Genomic DNA, 19,036 nt, shown 5'->3' with positions numbered 1-19,036 from the left:
TAGTTCTTTTTTTAACCAATGTTGTTTATTCTATGCAGTATTTTGATAGTATGGCATGGTTGATTACAGTACAGTATTAATTTAGTTTTATAATTAATTAATTATTTAATTAACAATTTATTAATTGCTGTTATTCTGTTATTGGTAATTTTATTGTTATTGTGATTTTTGTGTTGTCTTGTTGTGTACCTTAGTAATTTCCCTTTTGGTCCATACATGTAAAATAAAAAGCATTAATTGCTCTTAGATAGATGAGTAACAAGCTGCCAGCATACATTTGATGGATCACAAATAGAACATACACGTGCGGCGCTTAACAAGCAAAAGGATAAAAACAAAACAGTCCATATAATAAGTAGATCATTTCATCCAGGGGGAAGGAAAAAGCTGGTCTGCTGAAACTCACGCCAGCTACGCATACTAGCAATGGTGTGAGCCTAATGTATTGGTGTCCTCCTTTGGCACCTGAAATATGTAAGTGCATACAATTCGCTTTTGTATTCCCCGCTTTTTAATAAACTTTATTGCACTCTGAGCATTCTCTCTCGGCTTTCTCTCTGAGATCTGTTGCAATAATGGAGGAGTTATAGTATATGAACAGATGGGTCTTACAGTCTTTGAGAGTCTTAGAGAGTGTCTCCCTTTTTTTTCTTTTCTTTTTTTCTTTCTTTCCTCTGTTCTGTTAGTTCTCATGATATTTGCGCTGTTTGTAATACTCCCAGAGAATCATACCTGCAATATTTTATATACCTGTCAGACTTTCTCGAGAGTCCTAGGTGTAGAGTATTGATGTGCGTCCAGTGAGGCTCCGGAGGACACTGGATCGCATACAGAGGTAGGCTTCCTACCTCTGTATGCGATTGTTGTGATTATCTTTAGCCTTCGCCTACTAGCTCATTGGTCATTGTTTGCTATTAATGCAATTTATAAGGTTTCCTTCCATCTCTTTATGTATTGTGATTATGTACTCAGTTTCTGTCTTTGTCAATACCTCAGTGCATTTGTTACGTCTTTCACCAGAAGAAATGTATATCTTGTTCTTTTGTGTCAGTGATCTTGCTTTTGACTATTTCTTTGATGTTGTGTTGTCTATAATAAAATCCATTGTAAAAGAGAGTCTTAGAGAGTGGATACATATACAGTATTAGATCTGGTTCTTTATGCTTGCTGGCTACTGTGTTTATGGTCACAAGACAAATGGTGTTTGATGGCTTTATATGAACCATTTGGATGTTTAAATGCACATTTATTAATATATTTACCATATATTTTTTTTATACCATACAGGTTGAAATATAGAGTTACGGCTAAAGCCTTCTTTCACTTAATTTTTGATTTATTGTAAGTGTAAATTTGCACTTAAAAGGGGCAGCTGCTTTGTTTTTTTGGTTATTGTTTTTTTTTTTTACACTTAATTATGAGAGGGTGCTTTTTCATCTTTAAAAGAGAATCCAAGGTGATGTTTCACAGGGGAAATAAATGGAGAACTTTTGGAGTCTACTTCAGAAGCACTCTTTGAAGCTTACTTTACAAGCACTCTTGTAAACTCCAAAGAGTGCATCTGGAGTAACTTCCTCCCCAGTGAGTCCTCTCCAACAATTAGGCAGGTACTCAGCCATTTTTATTTTTTTTTTCATATGGGTTTTTATAGTGAATATGTCTTCTTATGAGAACAATGGTTGAACCAGTTGTATATCTTGACCCACTTGGAGTCAGTGATGTCACTTAAACATGTAGTCTGTTAGGTAGGCTATAGACAAGTCAATTTTTTTTGTAACCAGCAGGTTAAGCGCTTCCAGTCCGCCCTATAGCAGGGGTACTGCTACAGGGTGGCACAGGTGCACAACATCATGTATATATACACACATGATTTTGCATTTGCGGGTAAAGGGGGTCGCGTCTGCGTCTGCCAATCACCAGGTCATGGCTTGTAATTATTCGCCGGCGCCCGGTGACTGCCGAGCATCTCTGCTGGGGGGGGAGAACTGTTTGTAAACAAAATAGTTCTCTCACCCGTCAGTTTCTGCACACTGCTTTGCATGGCTGTGCTTGCCATGCAAAGCAGTGTGTTTACAGTGAAGCACAAACACACAGCACACAGTTAACCCTTTGAAAAAAAAATCCCAGTATATATAATGCTATAAATTTCACGTAAACCAGTTAAGTTACACGTATTGGGATTTTTTTTAGCAAAGACGTCGCAGAATACATTTTGACCTAAATTTATGATGAAATTTGATTTTTAAAATTTTTTTAATGGACATGTTTAATACCAAAAAGTCCAATATTTTTTTTTTTCAAAAATGTTGCGCACAAAATAAAAAACGCACAAGCGATCAAATACCACCAAAAGAAAACTCTATTTGTGGATAAAAAAGGACATAAATTTAATTTGGGTGCAGCGTTGCATTACTGCGCAATTGTCAGTTACAGTAACGCAGCGCCATATCGCAAAAAATGGCCTGGTCAGGAAGGGGGGGTAAATCCTCTGGAGGACAAGTGGTTAAACAAAAAAACCTGACTTGATTTCCCCAACCACACGCTTGATGTGGATAGGGAATCCTCCTCGCTGAGCTGTTGTATTCTGAAAGTGGGCAGACTTCCATGTTGTCAGAATACACAGATCAGCATTTTCAGGTATAATTGGTGACACCGATCCAACAGGAAAAATCCGACAGGGCGGTTGTACAGAAGTCAATCAGCAGATCGACTTCTATACAACCTCCCAGCCCATACATTGATTGAAATTTGGCCATTCCCAGCTGGTTTAATTTTATTCCATGCATGACTGCCTCTAGTCAATGTCTCCATGAGTATTCGTTATTTTCACAACAGCCTAGGCGTAATAAACTAGTGTTTTTCATGGTTGTTTCAGTTTTGCTTTTTCTATCAATCTTGCTATTCAGATACATTTAGCTGTGGCATTCATTTATTTTATTCTTGTCAGAGACATGTATCCCGCACCAACAGCACTCATGGATCTCTTCTTAGTTTACAATGTTCTGTTCCTTTTAAAGAAGTGAGGAAAAAGTAGAACTCTCCTGTTTACACTCAATGGTTGTTTCCTTAGAGTTCGGAAAAAAACAATCCTTGACATTTGGTGACTCACAGGATTTCTGCTTGACCCCCTGTTTGATTAGGTGTGTTAAAAGCATTGCCACTGGAACTTTTCTGAAAGGTATCTTGCCTTTCGCAGTGTGTGTTTCAGCAGGTAGAAGTACATTTATCACAATCTTGCTGTGCTGATGAGTGCATTGATCTCATCTTGACCTCTGGCTTTTGGATACAGCTATGAACATAGTTATTGCCTGTTTATTTTCTCTTGTAGACTAAATGTTTTAATTTTTTTTTTCTCTGTTTCTAATAATTAAAAAATGTGAGTTAATATAAAATAATGGGAATATCATCAAGCCAGTTTCTTGTTTTTTCCTTCATTTTAAAGAGTCAACAAACACCAGAGTGATAGTTTGGTTATTGGTGAAGTCCGGTAGAAAGATTCAGGTTCCTTAGATGTCTTGGATACTACAAAAGTGAAATATCCCTGCCATAATTCTGGACTTCATTCTTGTTGACCTAAGAGTTTGGGTAAAAGCAAAAGAAGAAGATGAATCTGCTTATTGCAATATTATAAAACTCTTTATTAAATTAAATCCAAAATCCAATGTACTCACAAAGGTACACAATAAAGCACATGTAGCATAATCCAGTCCCAACACTGAAATCATGTCCATCGACTGGGGTGTAGCTTACATTTTTCAATGGCAATTTGAGTACATTGGATTTTGTTTTTATTTAATAAAGAGTTTTATGATCATGCACTAGACCTGCGCACCTTTTTCTTTTGCTGTTATTTCAGGATTGGTTTTCGCCAAACTGAAGTGGGCAGCAGTGTGGTGTGAGGTGTGGGTATTTCCAGTAGCAATTGTCCCATTTCTCTTTGACAAAATTAAAGAGGAACCTGCTCTGAGCCTGCACATGGAATCACAATCTATCTTGAGGGCCTTCCATACTGGGTGTTCCTACAATATAGAAAAAGTCTAGTATTTGTCACATCAGGAATGCAGATGAAGGAACTTAAGTGCGGGTATCACCCCTACAGAGTTTTTAAAAGATATAAAAATTGTCAACTGTTTTACCACTCCAGTATCTCCAAAAATGTAAATATTCTTTTTGGTTGGCAGACCCTTTGGTATACTTTTCTTGAGTCCAAAAATATTACCAGAAATCCTATTACATTTGACTTGCGATTCTACCATCTTAAAACATTGAATATGCAGCGCTAGAAGTTATTATATGAGACCATGATTCATGTATAGTAGAAAAAAGAGATTAGTATAGTCCCAAATAAAGAGTCCTCCAAAACCAGATTAATATGTATCAGAAATGCTCCATAAAGTCCACCAAGTAGCCGAACTGGTCAGATGAAAAACCCTAATAGCAAATTCCTTGTGGTAATGGTATTATAATGTGCTTACCAGAACTACATACAAACTGCGCGTTGTATGTATATAATCTGTAGAAAACATCAGGGTCTGGTCACTGGTATGATGTCATCAGAACGCCCTGGCGGACTCTCAGAGATGATATTTAGTCACGCTCCCGGTCAACCTCGGACTCACCAGTGGGTCCACCGCCACTCAGACACTAGATGTAGATCCACCTTAAGGAGGCTCATGTAATAACAAGCCAGGGAAGCGCGATGGTGCTTTATATTTCTAATCCTTGCTATTTTGTCATCGACATTCAGTATGATTCTTGCTCCATCCGCTCTCTTGTATTCTGATATCTGTTTGGGTTGTCTTTGTGTGTATGAGGGGTGGGGTGGCTCTTCAATAAGAACTAAATTCTCTCAAAAACAATATTAACTATTTTTGATCCTTATGCTGTTGGCATTAGTAAAGAGATAGGAAGGTATATTATATTTACTTATTTTAATATATTTTTTGCATTTCTGGCCTAGGCCAAATGATGCCATATATCCCAGAAGTCTTTATGGGTTTAATTTTTTTCTTAATTTTTGTCTTTCATCTGGAGGAGGGGAGGAAGGGCTTTCTCAGCTAAGCAAACCCTTCTGCCTTCAAAGCTGAGCTAAAGGCAGATGGATTTTAGGTAGTAAATGCTACATAAACCATCTGCCCAGGGGCGGACTGACCATTAGGAAACTCGGGCCCTGCCCCAGGGCCCGGGGTCAGTAGGGGGCCCCATGAGATGCCCCTGGTACCTTTTTCATAGGCTTTTTTGAGTTTGGGCAAGGACACAGGGGCCCTATGATCCCCTATTGCCCAGGGGCCCCATGAGTTGTCAGTCCTTACCCAAGATGGCAGTGGCTAGAAGTGCTAGGGAGTAGTTTTTCAAAATGATTTCTCAACAAAAGAAAACATGGAGAAATGGATGGATGGATGAGGAGTTTGCTTTAAATAATAAAATAAATATATACATAATAAATACATTTATTTTTTACATTTCTTTAGTTTCTGGCCTAGGCCAAAATGATGACATACATCCTAGGAGTCTTCATGTGCATTTCTTCATCTGATGAAGCAACTATCTCAGCTAATGCCCATCCACCTGCTTGCCTGAGCTAAGGGCAGATGGGTATCAGAAAGTGAATGCTACATGAATCATCTACACTTACTCAGGAAAGCTGAGGGGGGGGGGGGTATTTTTCAAAGTAATTTTGCATGGAGACGTGGATGGATGGGCAGGTCGGTTTTGACTATTACAAATGCACTAAATAGTCAATACAGTGAATGAGGATAACACCTACAGTAAGTTGGTAAATAATAAGATTGGTAAAATAAATCAGTAAAATGATATAAAATGTAATTTATTTTGTGAACATTTTACTAAATGTCATATACTTCTGAAATGCTGAAAACTTTTGAAGTGTCATTATTCTTAACTGATTTAGAACTAATGTATCATACATTTGTTATTGCTACAAACGCTTTGTCTTTTCTTTCTGCAAGGTGACCTATACATCGGAGGTGTTGCCAAAGAAACGTACAAAACACTGCCAAAGCTTGTACACGCCAAGGAAGGATTCCAAGGCTGCCTTGCTTCTGTTGATCTGAATGGACGTCTTCCAGACTTGATCTCAGATGCTCTTTTGTGTAATGGACAAATAGAAAGAGGATGTGAAGGTACAGGAAGTTTTAATCACAGTAGTTATATAGACAATAGTTCTCTCCGTGGTAAAACATCATCTATTTCATTTTTCATGTGTACGTTAATACATCTCATGTTTATTTTTTCTGCATATTTTTTAGCTATTTGTATTTGATAAAATTTTATGTTCTATGTATAGGTAACTGATATTTTTTTATACATGCATTTGCATAATTTAGTAATAACAAATTTTTCTACTGTAGAAACAAGATACTATTGATATTATTTTTATTGTTTTATTGTACTCACATAATCTAGAATAAATTAGGGCTTTTTTATTTTTATAAAGTCATAACAGTGTTCATATATAAATATAAAAAAATTTAAAAATATATAAATATTTTATTTTATGTTGTTTTTGTTATTTTTTTTTTTGTTTTTATCATTGCCATATCATTTGTTGTTTTTCCTTTTGTTTTCTTTAATGTAGTATTCACATTTTTATCAAAATAAATTTGTGTTTCATTTGTCTGAGACTTCGTTTTTTTTTTCATGTTAGACATTTTACATATTATAATATATGTCAGAATTGCAAAATAATAAAATGTATTAGATGTTCTCTCCTAAAAAAAAATATAAATATAGGAAAGAGTTTCAAGACTCCTTGCAGCTCTGTAAATATCTAGCCTCTCTTTTTGTGCATGATTGTAGTGTAGGTTGTGGATTTTACAATCTTATGTGAGCTATGAACATAACATAGCTAGACTTCTATCTCCCCTTGGAAATTCAACATTGGTGGATACAATCATATTCTAAACAAGCCTAAATCTACTCCCGCCCTATTCTAAGACTATTCTGTTTACTTTGTAAAAGGAAAGATGTCTATACTTACACAAGGGAAGATGTCTATACTTATCCATTCTGAAGCCATTTCGGTCCGGTCCAGGGGTGGACTGACAACTCATGGGGCCCCCGGGCAATAGGGGATCATGGGGCCCCTGTGTCCTTGCCCAAAATCAAAAAAGCCTATGAAAAAGGTACCAGGGGCATCTCATGGGGCCCCCTACTGACCCTGGGCCCTCGGGCAGTGCCCAAGTTTCCAAATGGTCAGTCCGCCCCTGGTCCGGTCACATGATCAGGTCCTAGCAGCAGCTTTGCTGTAAAGGAGAGGCAGCGACAATGGCTGCAAAACCTTGGCAATTAAGTCACCCATATGCTTACCATAGGCCATCCTTTGTCAGCTGTCCCTCCTCTACAATGAAGCCAGAGCTGGAAGCCAGTCATGGGACTGGACTGGAGCAGCTTCAGAATAGGTAAGTATAGGCATTTTTCCTTTTACAGAGTAGATAGAATGGTCTTAGAATGGACTTAGGAGTAGATGTAGACTTAGTTAGGGTTTGACTGGAATTACACTTTAAGACAAAGACCACAACCCATCATAAGAGTTCCCGATCTCAATTACCGTTTCCCAGCTCCTGAGAGTGCTTAGCATTGGCATAGCATACATAGTAAAGAGGAAAGTAAGTAAGTGTAGTTTTACACTGTTATGTGTGAGATTAGGCTGTCCACAGAACATTGATTGTTGAACTGCTGAAGTTGGCATGAGCCAACACATTCATTTGGAAAAAGATTTGCAGCAATCTGATTACAAATTCAATAAAATATGTGAATTTTGCAAAATTCATCTAAACGTAATTATCACCATTTTTTACCAACATACTGTTCTGTATGTAACTGGTAGATTCTCCTCCGATGCCTAGCTTTCTAAGTCACCTAAGAAGTGGTTTCCCACACGTGGTTGGGTCAAGACAGCAGGATTGGAGTGCATGGAGACTCTTCCTATTTAACAACACAGATGCAGGCAATGGTTGTGAATTTAGCAGGCTGCAGAGGAGGGCAGAAAAGAGGGAGAGAGATTGCTTTAGCAATTCTCCATGGACTTTCACCAATGTTATCTACTACAAATAAGATGATACTGCCTAGGATAGGTCCCTAACAAGAACACAGATAGCAGTAGAAACCTTGAACCCTAGACCCTATGACTAAGCTTCAGTGGGTTTGGTGAAATACCTCAGGGTGTGTGATTTGATGGACATGTAGGCTGAGGCCGCTCCTTATTGTTTATTCACCTGGGCTGGTCGGGAATAGTGACAATACATTTCTCTTTACTCAAATCCAAGACGGATTGGGGTTTTGGATTCATATTTTCTATGGGTCAATGAAAATGTCACTGGGCAGTTCAGAACTCCACAAAACGGGGACATCCCTTAGAAACAAGGAAAGAACCCAGAGTTGAGAATCCACATACAATGCAGGCCAATGAAGGTCCTTTGTTGCACTCATTATCACTGGCTTAACTTGACCTCCTGAAACAGTTCTAAGCAGTAAATCAAAGTGCAGATTATTTTCAGCTGTGAATTAATTTTTAATGGAAAAACCTTGAAAAAGAGTCTTTGGGCTCTAAAATGATCCCAACCATATGACCACGATCCACCCAGAAGCCTAATCCAGCACCTGGCTTCACCTCTCAAAGATCCAACGAGAGACTGAGCCAGCTCCTGCTACCCCCTGCCACAGGCCAGCACTCCAGTGAGCGCTGGAGGGGCAGAACAGAAAGACAGAGACTGTTACCAACTCTCTCCTCATGGAACACTGAGGAGCGTCTTCGATCGCTCAGTTCTCAGTCATAGAGCTGGCGAGGGACTCGTGCTGCATCCACCTATGTGAGTGTATTTTTTTTTTTAAACTAACCCATACTTCTCTTTTAATTACAGATATAGGACTAGCTTATGTATTCAACTGACTTTCTATTAGCCACATTTAGTCCACCTATAGAACAGCAGTACTTAGACTATGGGAGGGAGGATAAGCACTGAAAGACAATAAGGCTGTGGTGCAGTGCACAATGATGTCTATTCACCATTGGAGGCTTGTAAAAAGAGGATGGATCTTGTCAGTTTGCTGATGCTCTTTCCCTGTCCATTCACAGGCTAGGGAGGGTCCTAGAGCAGGCTGCATTGCCCTTCTGCAGTGTAATGAGCACAGAGGTCTAAAAGAATGCAGGACAATCTGTTAGTGTGTCCTGGATCATATTTGAAAAAAAAAAAATAAATTCAGGTGAACCAAAAAAAAAATCTGTATTTAATCTACAGTATGTAGTACATTTGCCATGGAGTCCAGATTAAACTTTAAGATTTTTGAATAAGCCCAAGACAGGTTCTACTTTAATATAATGGATGTAATAAGTTATATATACATGTGTTGATGTGAAATTTGGCCAACTGCTGACTGGAGCATTTTTTTGTAAATTTTAAACACACGTTAAAATCAGCATTTTTTGCTAGAAAATTACCTAGAACTCACAAACATTATGTATTTTTGAAGGGCCCTGGAGAATAAAACTGTGACTGTTGCAAATGTCTATGTCACACTTACATTTTCAGTGAAAAAAATACACTAAAAAGAATTTTAGTGCACACAAACACAATATAATTTCATTTTTTTTGGTAAAATATAAAAGATGAGAGCATGTTGAGTAAATAGATACCAAACATGTCAGGACTTAAAATTTCAATCACCCAAGAAATACTTAAATACTGATAATACTGAAATACTTAATTTTTTTCAAAGACAGCAATTTGAGAGCCTTTTCAGGTTATCTTTGTGGTGTTAATCATAAATAATGGCCCTATTGCTCTCACTCTGATATTTGCAGGGATACCTCACATATATTTAAATAAAAATAATATTTTATACTATTTTAATTTATTTTACTCAAATTTGTTTTTGTTTTCTTTTTACATTTTTTTTTAATTTCAAATTTTCCATTCAACCTTAATGAAATTGCAAGGGGTCTGACAAGTCTCTTATGTGATAGCTTAGGGCAGTGACAGGTACTCTCTATGATGATGGGAGTCTAATATATATATATATATATATATATATATATATATATATAGGATTTTATTCCCAGAGAATAGGTGCAGGTACTCCAACCTTCTCAGTCACCCCTTATCTCCACCCCTGTACCCACCTCTGAGCTCCATCCCTTGGTTCCGCCCCTGTACCCACCTCCGGGCTCCATCCCTTGGTTCCGCCCCTGTACCCACCTCTGAGCTCCATCCCTTGGTTCCGCCCCTGTACCCACCTCTGAGCTCCATCCCTTGGTTCCGCCCCTGTACCCACCTCTGGGCTCCATCCCTTGGTTCCGCCCCTGTACCCACCTCTGAGCTTCATCCCTTGGTTCCGCCCCTATACTCCTCCCAGTATTGCCCCTTTTAGGGAATACAGAACCAAGTATCTTTTTGTGGTGCTAAGTAGTTTGTAAGGATTTTGTTAATAACAAGTAAAGCAGTAAAATAGATCCCCTGCAGCCAGCAAAAATATGCCCCCAGCAACAATAGATCTGCTCCAACACTGATATACCCCCGCCAGCAACAATAGATCTCTCAGCAGCTAGTGTCAATAGACCCTTCCAGCAACATAAGACACCCAACAACAATAGATCCCCTTTGGCAAATATACTACCCCCTAGCAACAATAGACCCCCCATATCAAAAATCCCCCCAGCAACAAGAGATCCCCCAGCAGCCAGCATCAATAGACCCTCCAGCACACCCCACCACCCCTTATCATTTTGTATATTCAGTGCTGGAGGTGCCAGAACTGCGTTCCCCTGCGTTCCCACTGAATAAAAGCCATATATATATATATATATATATATATGTATATATATGTGTGTGTGTGTGTATATATATGTGTGTGTGTGTGTATATATATATGTGTGTGTGTGTGTGTGTGTATATATATGTGTGTGTGTGTGTGTGTATATATATGTGTGTGTGTGTGTGTGTATATATGTGTGTGTGTGTGTATGTATATATATGTGTGTGTGTGTGTGTGTGTATATATATGTGTGTGTGTGTGTGTGTGTGTGTGTGTATATATGTGTGTGGGTGTGTGTACAGCCAACAGCAAGTGGTTCAAAGAAATCCTCAGTTAGGTGCATGTATTATTTGGATGCGCTAGAATGTGTGTTTTTGTGTAGACCTCAATACATGTAGGAGCATGCATAGGAACATTATGTATGAATATAATATGATGATGAGGTATCCTAATATTGCACTGATCCTAAGTACCTGCAGTGTAGTGCAATGTCTCAGAAATGTAACAGTTTGCTGTTCTTAGGGTGGATTATCAGATCTCCTGAGAATTACAAGGAGGAAAGCTTCCGTAACAAAGAGAAGTGAATATGCTTCAGTGAATTGTGCTTTCTGTCTGTAGATGGACTACATTGGTTAGATGTCTCAATTCACACATTCATCCTGCAAATAATCCAATTCATTCCTGGAGCATGGGCTTGTGGGTATGCCATTTACATAGTCCGTTCAATCGACTGGGTCTGTGCTCCAGAGATAGAGTGACTTATTTGCAGTATACATAAGAAAACCTTATCCAACTGTAACCAACAGAGCAGCCTTTATTAATTGAGGTAATGAAAAGAGCAATGGTGTGCAATACCCTTCCAGCATCCAACCCAGCTTCAGCTTTCAGGTCGGGGTAATTAGAACAATAACTAATGATGGTTACGGTACTTTCTTCCATGCTGTTTGCTTGAGCAAATAGAAATGTATTCCTTTAATGTATAAAAATGGTAGTAATACTTGAAACTGCCTTACGTCCAAAATTGATATCGTTATTGAAGAAATGTACTTATGTTTTCCTTTAAATAGGAAATTATTTTATAGTTCTTCAATTTTTGTCTTATGTCAAGCTAAAATAAAGTGAATCTAATTAGGTAGTTGGCTAAGCATGTTATTTGCTAAGGGCTTATTGGTGTAGGTCCGCCTTTTTCAACCAGGGTGCTCAGACACCCTGGGGTGCCTTAAGGTTTCTTCAGGGGCGCCTTTGCAAAATGCCTAAAAATTGCCTAGAAATTGCATACAAGCCATTAGGTGGTTCAAGCCTGAATTTTAGTTACACAAAACCACAGGTTTTCATTGTTCACAATTACAATTTTCTAGCTCATGGCGTCCTAACAACCAATCACATCATCGGTTGAGACCAGGGGCGGACTGACAACTCATGAGGCCCCCGGGCAATAGGGGATCATGGGGCCCCTGTGTCCTTGCCCAAACTCAAAAAAGCCTATGCAAAAGGTATCAGGAGCATCTCATGGGGCCCTCTGCTGACCCCGGGTCCTCGGGCAGTGCCCGAGTTTCCAAATGGTCAGTCCGCTCCTGGTTGAGACATCGGGCACCTGCAGAGCATCCTTGTTTACCCCTCCTCTGCCCCTCTCCATCAGCACTGGGGTCATAGAGGGAGAGAAACTGAGGGAGAAGAGAAATATTGGAATACTAGTCAGTACCAATGTGCGAAGATTTATTTCCTTTAGAAGCATAAATCATCCCTAGTGCTGGGTGTCCTACGTGTTTGGATTATGCTGTGCTATGTTAAACTATCCGTTTTTTTAATTTTAGAATAGGGTGCCCCAAGATTGGGCATAAATTTAAAGGGTACCTTGACTAAAAAAAAGGTTGAGAAACACTGGTGGGGGTATACTTAACGCCCACTAAGCCAATGGGGTTGATTTACTGAAGGCAAAGGGGCTATTCACTTTGCAAGGGAATTTTCTCTTAACCTGGCAAATAGGGTGAAGCGCTGATGAATTGCATCATCCAGTCATGTGCAAGCAAAACTATTGTTTTTTGGGGACAGATCAGTCAAGGAGTGGTGCTTCGAGTATAACATTTACATATATTTATACTCTTGAGGGCATCATATAATAATAATAACAATAGAAAATGAAACTATCTATATGTTTCATGGGATTTCCTACTTCATCAGGACCATCTACACCTTTACAGATAGTCTGTCATCATTTAAAAAAACCTTGTACTAGAAAGAAAAATAGTTAACAATAGGAAGGTTAAAAGCCAAAGGAAAGGTGTGAAGTAAGGTGATTACAATAAAGTAAACAGTCTATAATTATTTCTATTTTTCTTTCTAGTACAATGTATCTTTTTTCTGATGCATTATTAAAGTTGAACTTGAATAGGTGCAGGGTAACTGTAGGATGCTCCAGTAGGGGAGACTTGAGGAGACTTCTCACTTCCTAGCACAGTCCTTGCAGCAGCAATGGATGGACTGAACTGCACAAGGACACCACAGAAAATGACCAGCTTTAAGAGGCAGCCTGACACTGATTCCAGAGGGATTGCCGCAGAACACCCAGTCACTAGGATCTCACATGCCCATCTGTAATCACAAATGTCCCTGGCTATTTGGAAGCCACCTTCCAACATCAGCCAGACATTTCTCTCTTGAACTCTCCAGATCAGATCCCTAGAGAAAAGTCCCTCAATTAGCTCCAGAAAATTTCAGTAGAATAGGCCCCCCCAGCAAACCCAGCTTGGATCTCTATGAGCAGAAGAAAAAGCACAGCTGGGCAGCAGCCCTTCAGGCTGAGATCTTCTCCTGGACAAGAACAGTTCTGTTCTAGGTCTCAAACTATTTATGCTCCCTCTCAGCCACCTATTATGACCCTCCCCCAGGGATTGGCTAGGACCACCTAAATATTAAGGCTGCTTATTTGACTCTTCCAGCCCACTACATTCCAGAACCCTCCAGAAGGCCGGAGGGGAGCAACCTGCAACCAGTGAACCACAGAACAGCCTAAAATAATCACAAGCTGCTCAATTGGCTACAGTAGAGCTAAAGGAACTAAATTTACTTAACATAACAAGCAACCTAACCAGAAGGATGCTACAATGTATTTTTCAAGGGCTTTGTACAGGGGCAGACTGACAACTCATGGGGCCCCTGGGCAATAAGGGATCATGGGGCCCCTGTGTCCTTGCCCAAACTCAAAAAAGCCTATGAAAAAGGTACCAGGGGCATTTCATGGGGCCCCCTACTGAACCCGGGCCCTCGGGCAGTGCCCGAGTTTCCAAATGGTCAGTCCGCCCCTGGCTTTGTATTATATTGGGGCCTCTCGTCTTCATGGGTCATTTTACTTATAAGGTGGTCCATTCAGCTGTTTTATCGCAGGCTTGTTTATTTGTACAAAACATTTGTATTTGTATTTTCATGTACACCAATAGCAATATATCAATATATAAAATACTGTATATATATATATATATATAATTGTTTACATTATCCAGATATGCAGAAAAACATAAATTAAACATAGTTTAAAATATTTCATAAAAAATATTTATTTTCCCATTAAACATAGAAGGAACAGCAGATGATATCCCATACTTGCTCCAGCAACAGCGATTTCCCTAGACAATTATTTGTTTAGTTTGCCATAATCAAAATTCACACCATCGATAAAAAAGGTAGTGATTCCAATGAGCAGTTTAAAGATTTATTTCCCACTGACATTTAATAAATTATATATTCTTCCCAGGTTCACATGCTGGCTTCTTCCGAGTTTCATGGTTCAATGACCAATATTACCAATCAATATGATTAAATAACAGAAATAAATTGGAAAATCCACCCTTTCTGTGATTTACAATTGATTTTTCTTTTTTTTTAAATTAACCCCTACACAAACCACAGGCTTTGATTTTACCATTATGTTTGTTCCACTTTCCCATCTAATGAAGATTAGACGGAGGGGAACATATTGCCACCTTGTACAGGGGCACACATTAATTGGATCTTGTGCTAGATTAGAACTTCACTAGTCAATTTTCTTCAAACTGCAAACTCCATTTGCTAAATTCAATAATGACTTTTTCTTGGATCAAATGGGCACTGCCTTGGAATTTGATTGAATTCCATCAAACTTCTCATTCTTTTTCCCTCATGATGCCGATCTCTATCACTGTCGTTATTTTCCCTTTTTTTTATATATGTTTTTAAATGCACAGTTATCCTACCATTTAACTGCATTCTTCAGGCCTTTCCATGAGATGTTAAAGCTTCGATTGATGGAAATAACTTGAGTCTTGAACTTTGCTGCTCTGGGAAATTTATATAATGTAGTTAAAATCAATCATACGTATTGTTAAGAATATGCAGTAACTTAGAGGTATTTAGTGCCTTGCAGGAGTAAATGACAAAGCTTTCAAATGATAATGTGGAGTTAATTAAATGACACATTTAGAATTATTACCACAGTTACCTGAAAAATAAAAAGCTTTATTAATATCTAAAACACATTCAGAAAAAAAGTAATTATCTTAAATGCTTGGTATCTTTACATTTTATGAATAACAGTCTTTCTGTACTTGGGAGCAGCTGGTCATAAATTTAGTGTGGTGGCAAGTGTAGCTCCCTCCTAGATAGGTACTGGATTAGGTTACTGGCTCACTATAATCAATGTAGCTGCATGTGATTATTTTGGTCTGTTCTGTATTTTGTTGGCTGCAGGTGACTGCTTCCCCCCATCTGTCTGGAAGAGTTCTAGAAGATAGTGGGTTGGGAGAGTCAAATCAGCAGCTGAATATTTATGCATCCCTTGCCAATCCCTAGGGAAAGGTGCCCAGATGGAGGATAAATAGCCTGGGGCTTAGGACTGTGGGGTTCTTGTCCTAGAGGAGAAGGCGCCAGCCTTGAGGGCTGCTGCCCTTCTGGGCAGGCCTTCCATGTATCTGCTGCTTATCAAAGTCTCAGCTATGCTAGCTGGGGGCATTGTCTGATGAAATTCACTGGAGCTGATTGAGGGGCCTTCTTTGGGAATCTGGTCTAGAGAAATCACAGGAGAGGTATCTGAAAGATTTTGGAAGGAGGCATTCAATTATCCAAGGACATTAGTGAGTATAGACTAGTGTGAGAGATCCCAGTGACCATTTGCTGCTACAATCCCTCTTGTACTAGAATCAGCATTGCTCAAAAGGTACATTGTTCCTGGTTTCCTAGTATAGCTCAGTCCATTATTTGCTTCAAGAAAGGACTGTACTCAAATTCTTAGGAGAAAGATTAGTGTCCTTTCTCACATTACAGAAGTATTCCACAGTTACCCTATACCCATCCAAGTTCAAGTTCTCCAATAAAGCATCAGAACAGCATACCCCTAGGCTGATTATTGAGCCAAGAGAGTGACTTTGTTCCTGGCTGCGGGTGCATCTACTGGGAAAGAGCTTAGGGACCTATGGGGGTGAGAACTACACAAGTATGAGTAAAATGAGAAAATTGGCTTGTCTCAGCAAACCTAGCCCATAGGATGTTTTCTGGGTGACTTCTCTAGGTGAATTGATTTGCACTGTGGAGCAAAAAAAGCGCAATTTAAACCCATTAAAGCCAAACCGAACCTTCAGTTTATAGCCTCATTTACATATCATTCTGTACACACTAAGCACATCTTTCCACATGGGATGCACAGGTGCCATGCAGCCGTGTGCAGGCTACCTGTACAAACCAACTACAAAAAATGGCCACTACCCCAGTCTATAACTGGCCTTCACAGCAAGGAGCACATGGAAGGGCAAGGCATGTCAAACAACAAAATAGATAAATTCCCAGCTCAACTTGCCAACCAGCCTGCAAACAAACCGAATTAACCTGTCTAACAGTATGCGTTAAAAACAGGGGTTTAGTTAGCATACAATTGCAAATACATTCGTAAGCTACAGGGCCTCATCACAGCACCCTGATATTCTGTAGTTCCTAACTCTACAAATTTTGAGAGCCCCCATAGTAGAGGCACATGTATTTAATGGATAGACCAAGGGCAGGTAAACCTGAGGGAGCCCACCCTGCCCTTCCATGTGCTTATTGCTGTGAAGGCCAGTTATAGAGTGGGGCAGTGGCCATTTTTCGTACTGTTGAATTGTTGGTAAGGGGGCGCATAGGACACCTTAGCTGCCATTGTGCTACATGCTGAGTATCCAGTGCGCTCCTGTACCTTTAAAGAAGGGTGGACTCCCTCAGGTCCACCTGCTCTTGGTATGTCCATTTAATACATGTGCCTCTACTATGGTGGCTCTCAAAATGTGTAGAGTTAGGAACTACAGAATATCGGGGTGCTGTGATGAGGCTCTGTAGCTTACACATGTATTTGCAAATGTGCGCTAACTAAACCCCTGTTTTTAATGCATACTGTTAGACAGGTCATTTTGGTTTGTTTGCAGGCTAGTTGACAAGTAGAGCTGGGAATTTTTCTCTTTTGTTGTTTGAGATACCTGTACAAACCACTGACAGGTTGAAGGCTGCACAGAGGTAAACTCTGGTTTGTGCTTGGAGATCCATGCAAGTCCATGCAGCTGTGCACCTGTCATTGATTTGCATGCTGTGCATCCTGTGTGGGTGAAGACGGCCCTTTGCATGGGAGTGCAGAATGGTACTGGTATGTGAATGAAGCCTAAATCAGCTGAATGCATTCCAGGTGCATCGAGACAAAAGTTGTTCAATGTCTTACAGTTAGTTTTATTACTAAAGTAGCTACAGTTATAGGAAAGTCTGTTCCCTGCCAGCAGCTACATACTGGCCCCTTGCTCCCTGTGGGGAAGCAGTGGTCTCTCTACAGAGGTCCACCTGTTCAGTCAAAACCCAAACTCCCCAATCAGCAGTGAGCATTAGAGTTGATGTTTGCAGAGCTATAGAATCTCTGCAGAGAGATCTATAGCTCTGCAATTAGTAAAGCTCACTGCTGATTACAGTGTTTTGGTTCTGGCTCAGCAAGTGGACCTCTGCAGAGAGACTGCTGCTTTCACAAAGCCAGCAAGGGTCAATCTCTGCAGCTGCTGGGCAGGTTTTTGATTGCTTTAAAAAGAAAACAAACTGTTAGACCTTGAACAACCTTTGTTTTTAACCCCCACATCTAAGGGTTAGCCATTTCCAAAGAAAAGCAAAAGTAAAACACATAATTCTAATCCTTTTTCCTAATATTATTTATTTCTAGATGAAAGTGGCCATTTTTGTGCTATTATGTATTGAGCACTAGTTAAAAGAAAAAAAAAGGATGCAATCAACAAAATCAATAATACTTGGTCTCAAGAAGCAGACTCCATGGACCACTTGGTCTTTTTTTGCCATCATTCTTTCATGTTTTTAAAAAAGGCAAGCATTGCTTAACAGTAATGACACTTTTTTTCTGCTTTGTATGCATTCAGAGTTACGTACATAGAAAAACACAAACATAGCTCCGAGAACCAGAAGAGAATTGTATTATAAATCTCTATCTTTATATTGTAACTAAAGGTTGACTCCAAAGAATAAAGTCAATCTTTGGGATGACCCTATATCTATAGATTTTCTACTTGAGTGAATTCCTATTGCCCCGGCTGATCTCTACCTATGAGATAGAAATAAACGGATGTGCGAGTCTTATTCCCCAATATAAAGTTAAAAAAAATGGATGTGGAGAGAAGATTAAGTTCACATGTCCCTGTCAGGACAACATATTTAGAGAAATTCATGTAAAAACTCCAGAAATTCCTCTCCCATATTGTATACCAGCAATACAATGTCAAGACTATTTAAAGATTATCTTAACCCAGGAACAAAAATGTAATATATTACAGCTTACCGGTCCTTAGATGTGGTGGCTTCATTATTTCCCATTCTCAGGATTTTCGTTCCTGTTGATCTATCCAGTGACACATTTCCAGTCACTCACTATACTACATCTATGGAGAAGCAGTACCATGGAACATCACTATGGGACCGGACTACAAATACCTCTCTCTCTCTCTTTCTCTTTCTTTCTCATTTCTATACTGTAAATAGAAGTGAGGGCTAATACAGTCCTCAGAGGTAGCTGGGAACAATGTAATTGAGAAAAATGCAACACAAGCAGAGCGCACAGGAAGTGATCAGCTTGTCCAATCCAAGTGCCTACACTATCTGGTATTTAACCCTGATGAAGCGGGAGTACTGAGCCCCTGAAATGTGTTGATTGTTACAATAAATATCTTGTAAAAGGTCTATACAAGCTGGAGTTGCACTCCTATGCTTTCAAGACTTCAATAAA

At 39.3% G+C, this 19,036-nt stretch overlaps 1 protein-coding gene across 15 annotated transcripts in view; it reads left to right on the top strand.

Moving 5' to 3' along the window:
- NRXN1 (neurexin 1) overlaps window positions 1–19,036 on the top strand; it is a 2,017,115-nt gene that overhangs the window by 1,206,202 nt on the left and 791,877 nt on the right. For all 15 annotated transcript variants that reach the window (XM_089676450.1, XM_089676454.1, XM_089676460.1 and 12 more), the window contains one exon: window positions 5,970–6,143. In XM_089676450.1, the coding sequence (XP_089532576.1) occupies window positions 5,970–6,143 (174 nt within the window). The remainder of the gene's footprint in view (window positions 1–5,969; window positions 6,144–19,036) is intronic.

Source organism: Staurois parvus, unplaced genomic scaffold (genome assembly GCF_062004578.1).
Source record: "Staurois parvus isolate SC_StPar_1 unplaced genomic scaffold, SC_StPar_1.0 ptg000169l, whole genome shotgun sequence".
Classification (NCBI taxonomy): domain Eukaryota; kingdom Metazoa; phylum Chordata; class Amphibia; order Anura; family Ranidae; genus Staurois; species Staurois parvus.
Note: the sequence above shows the minus strand (reverse complement) of the source record. Positions and strands in the feature narration are given on the sequence as shown.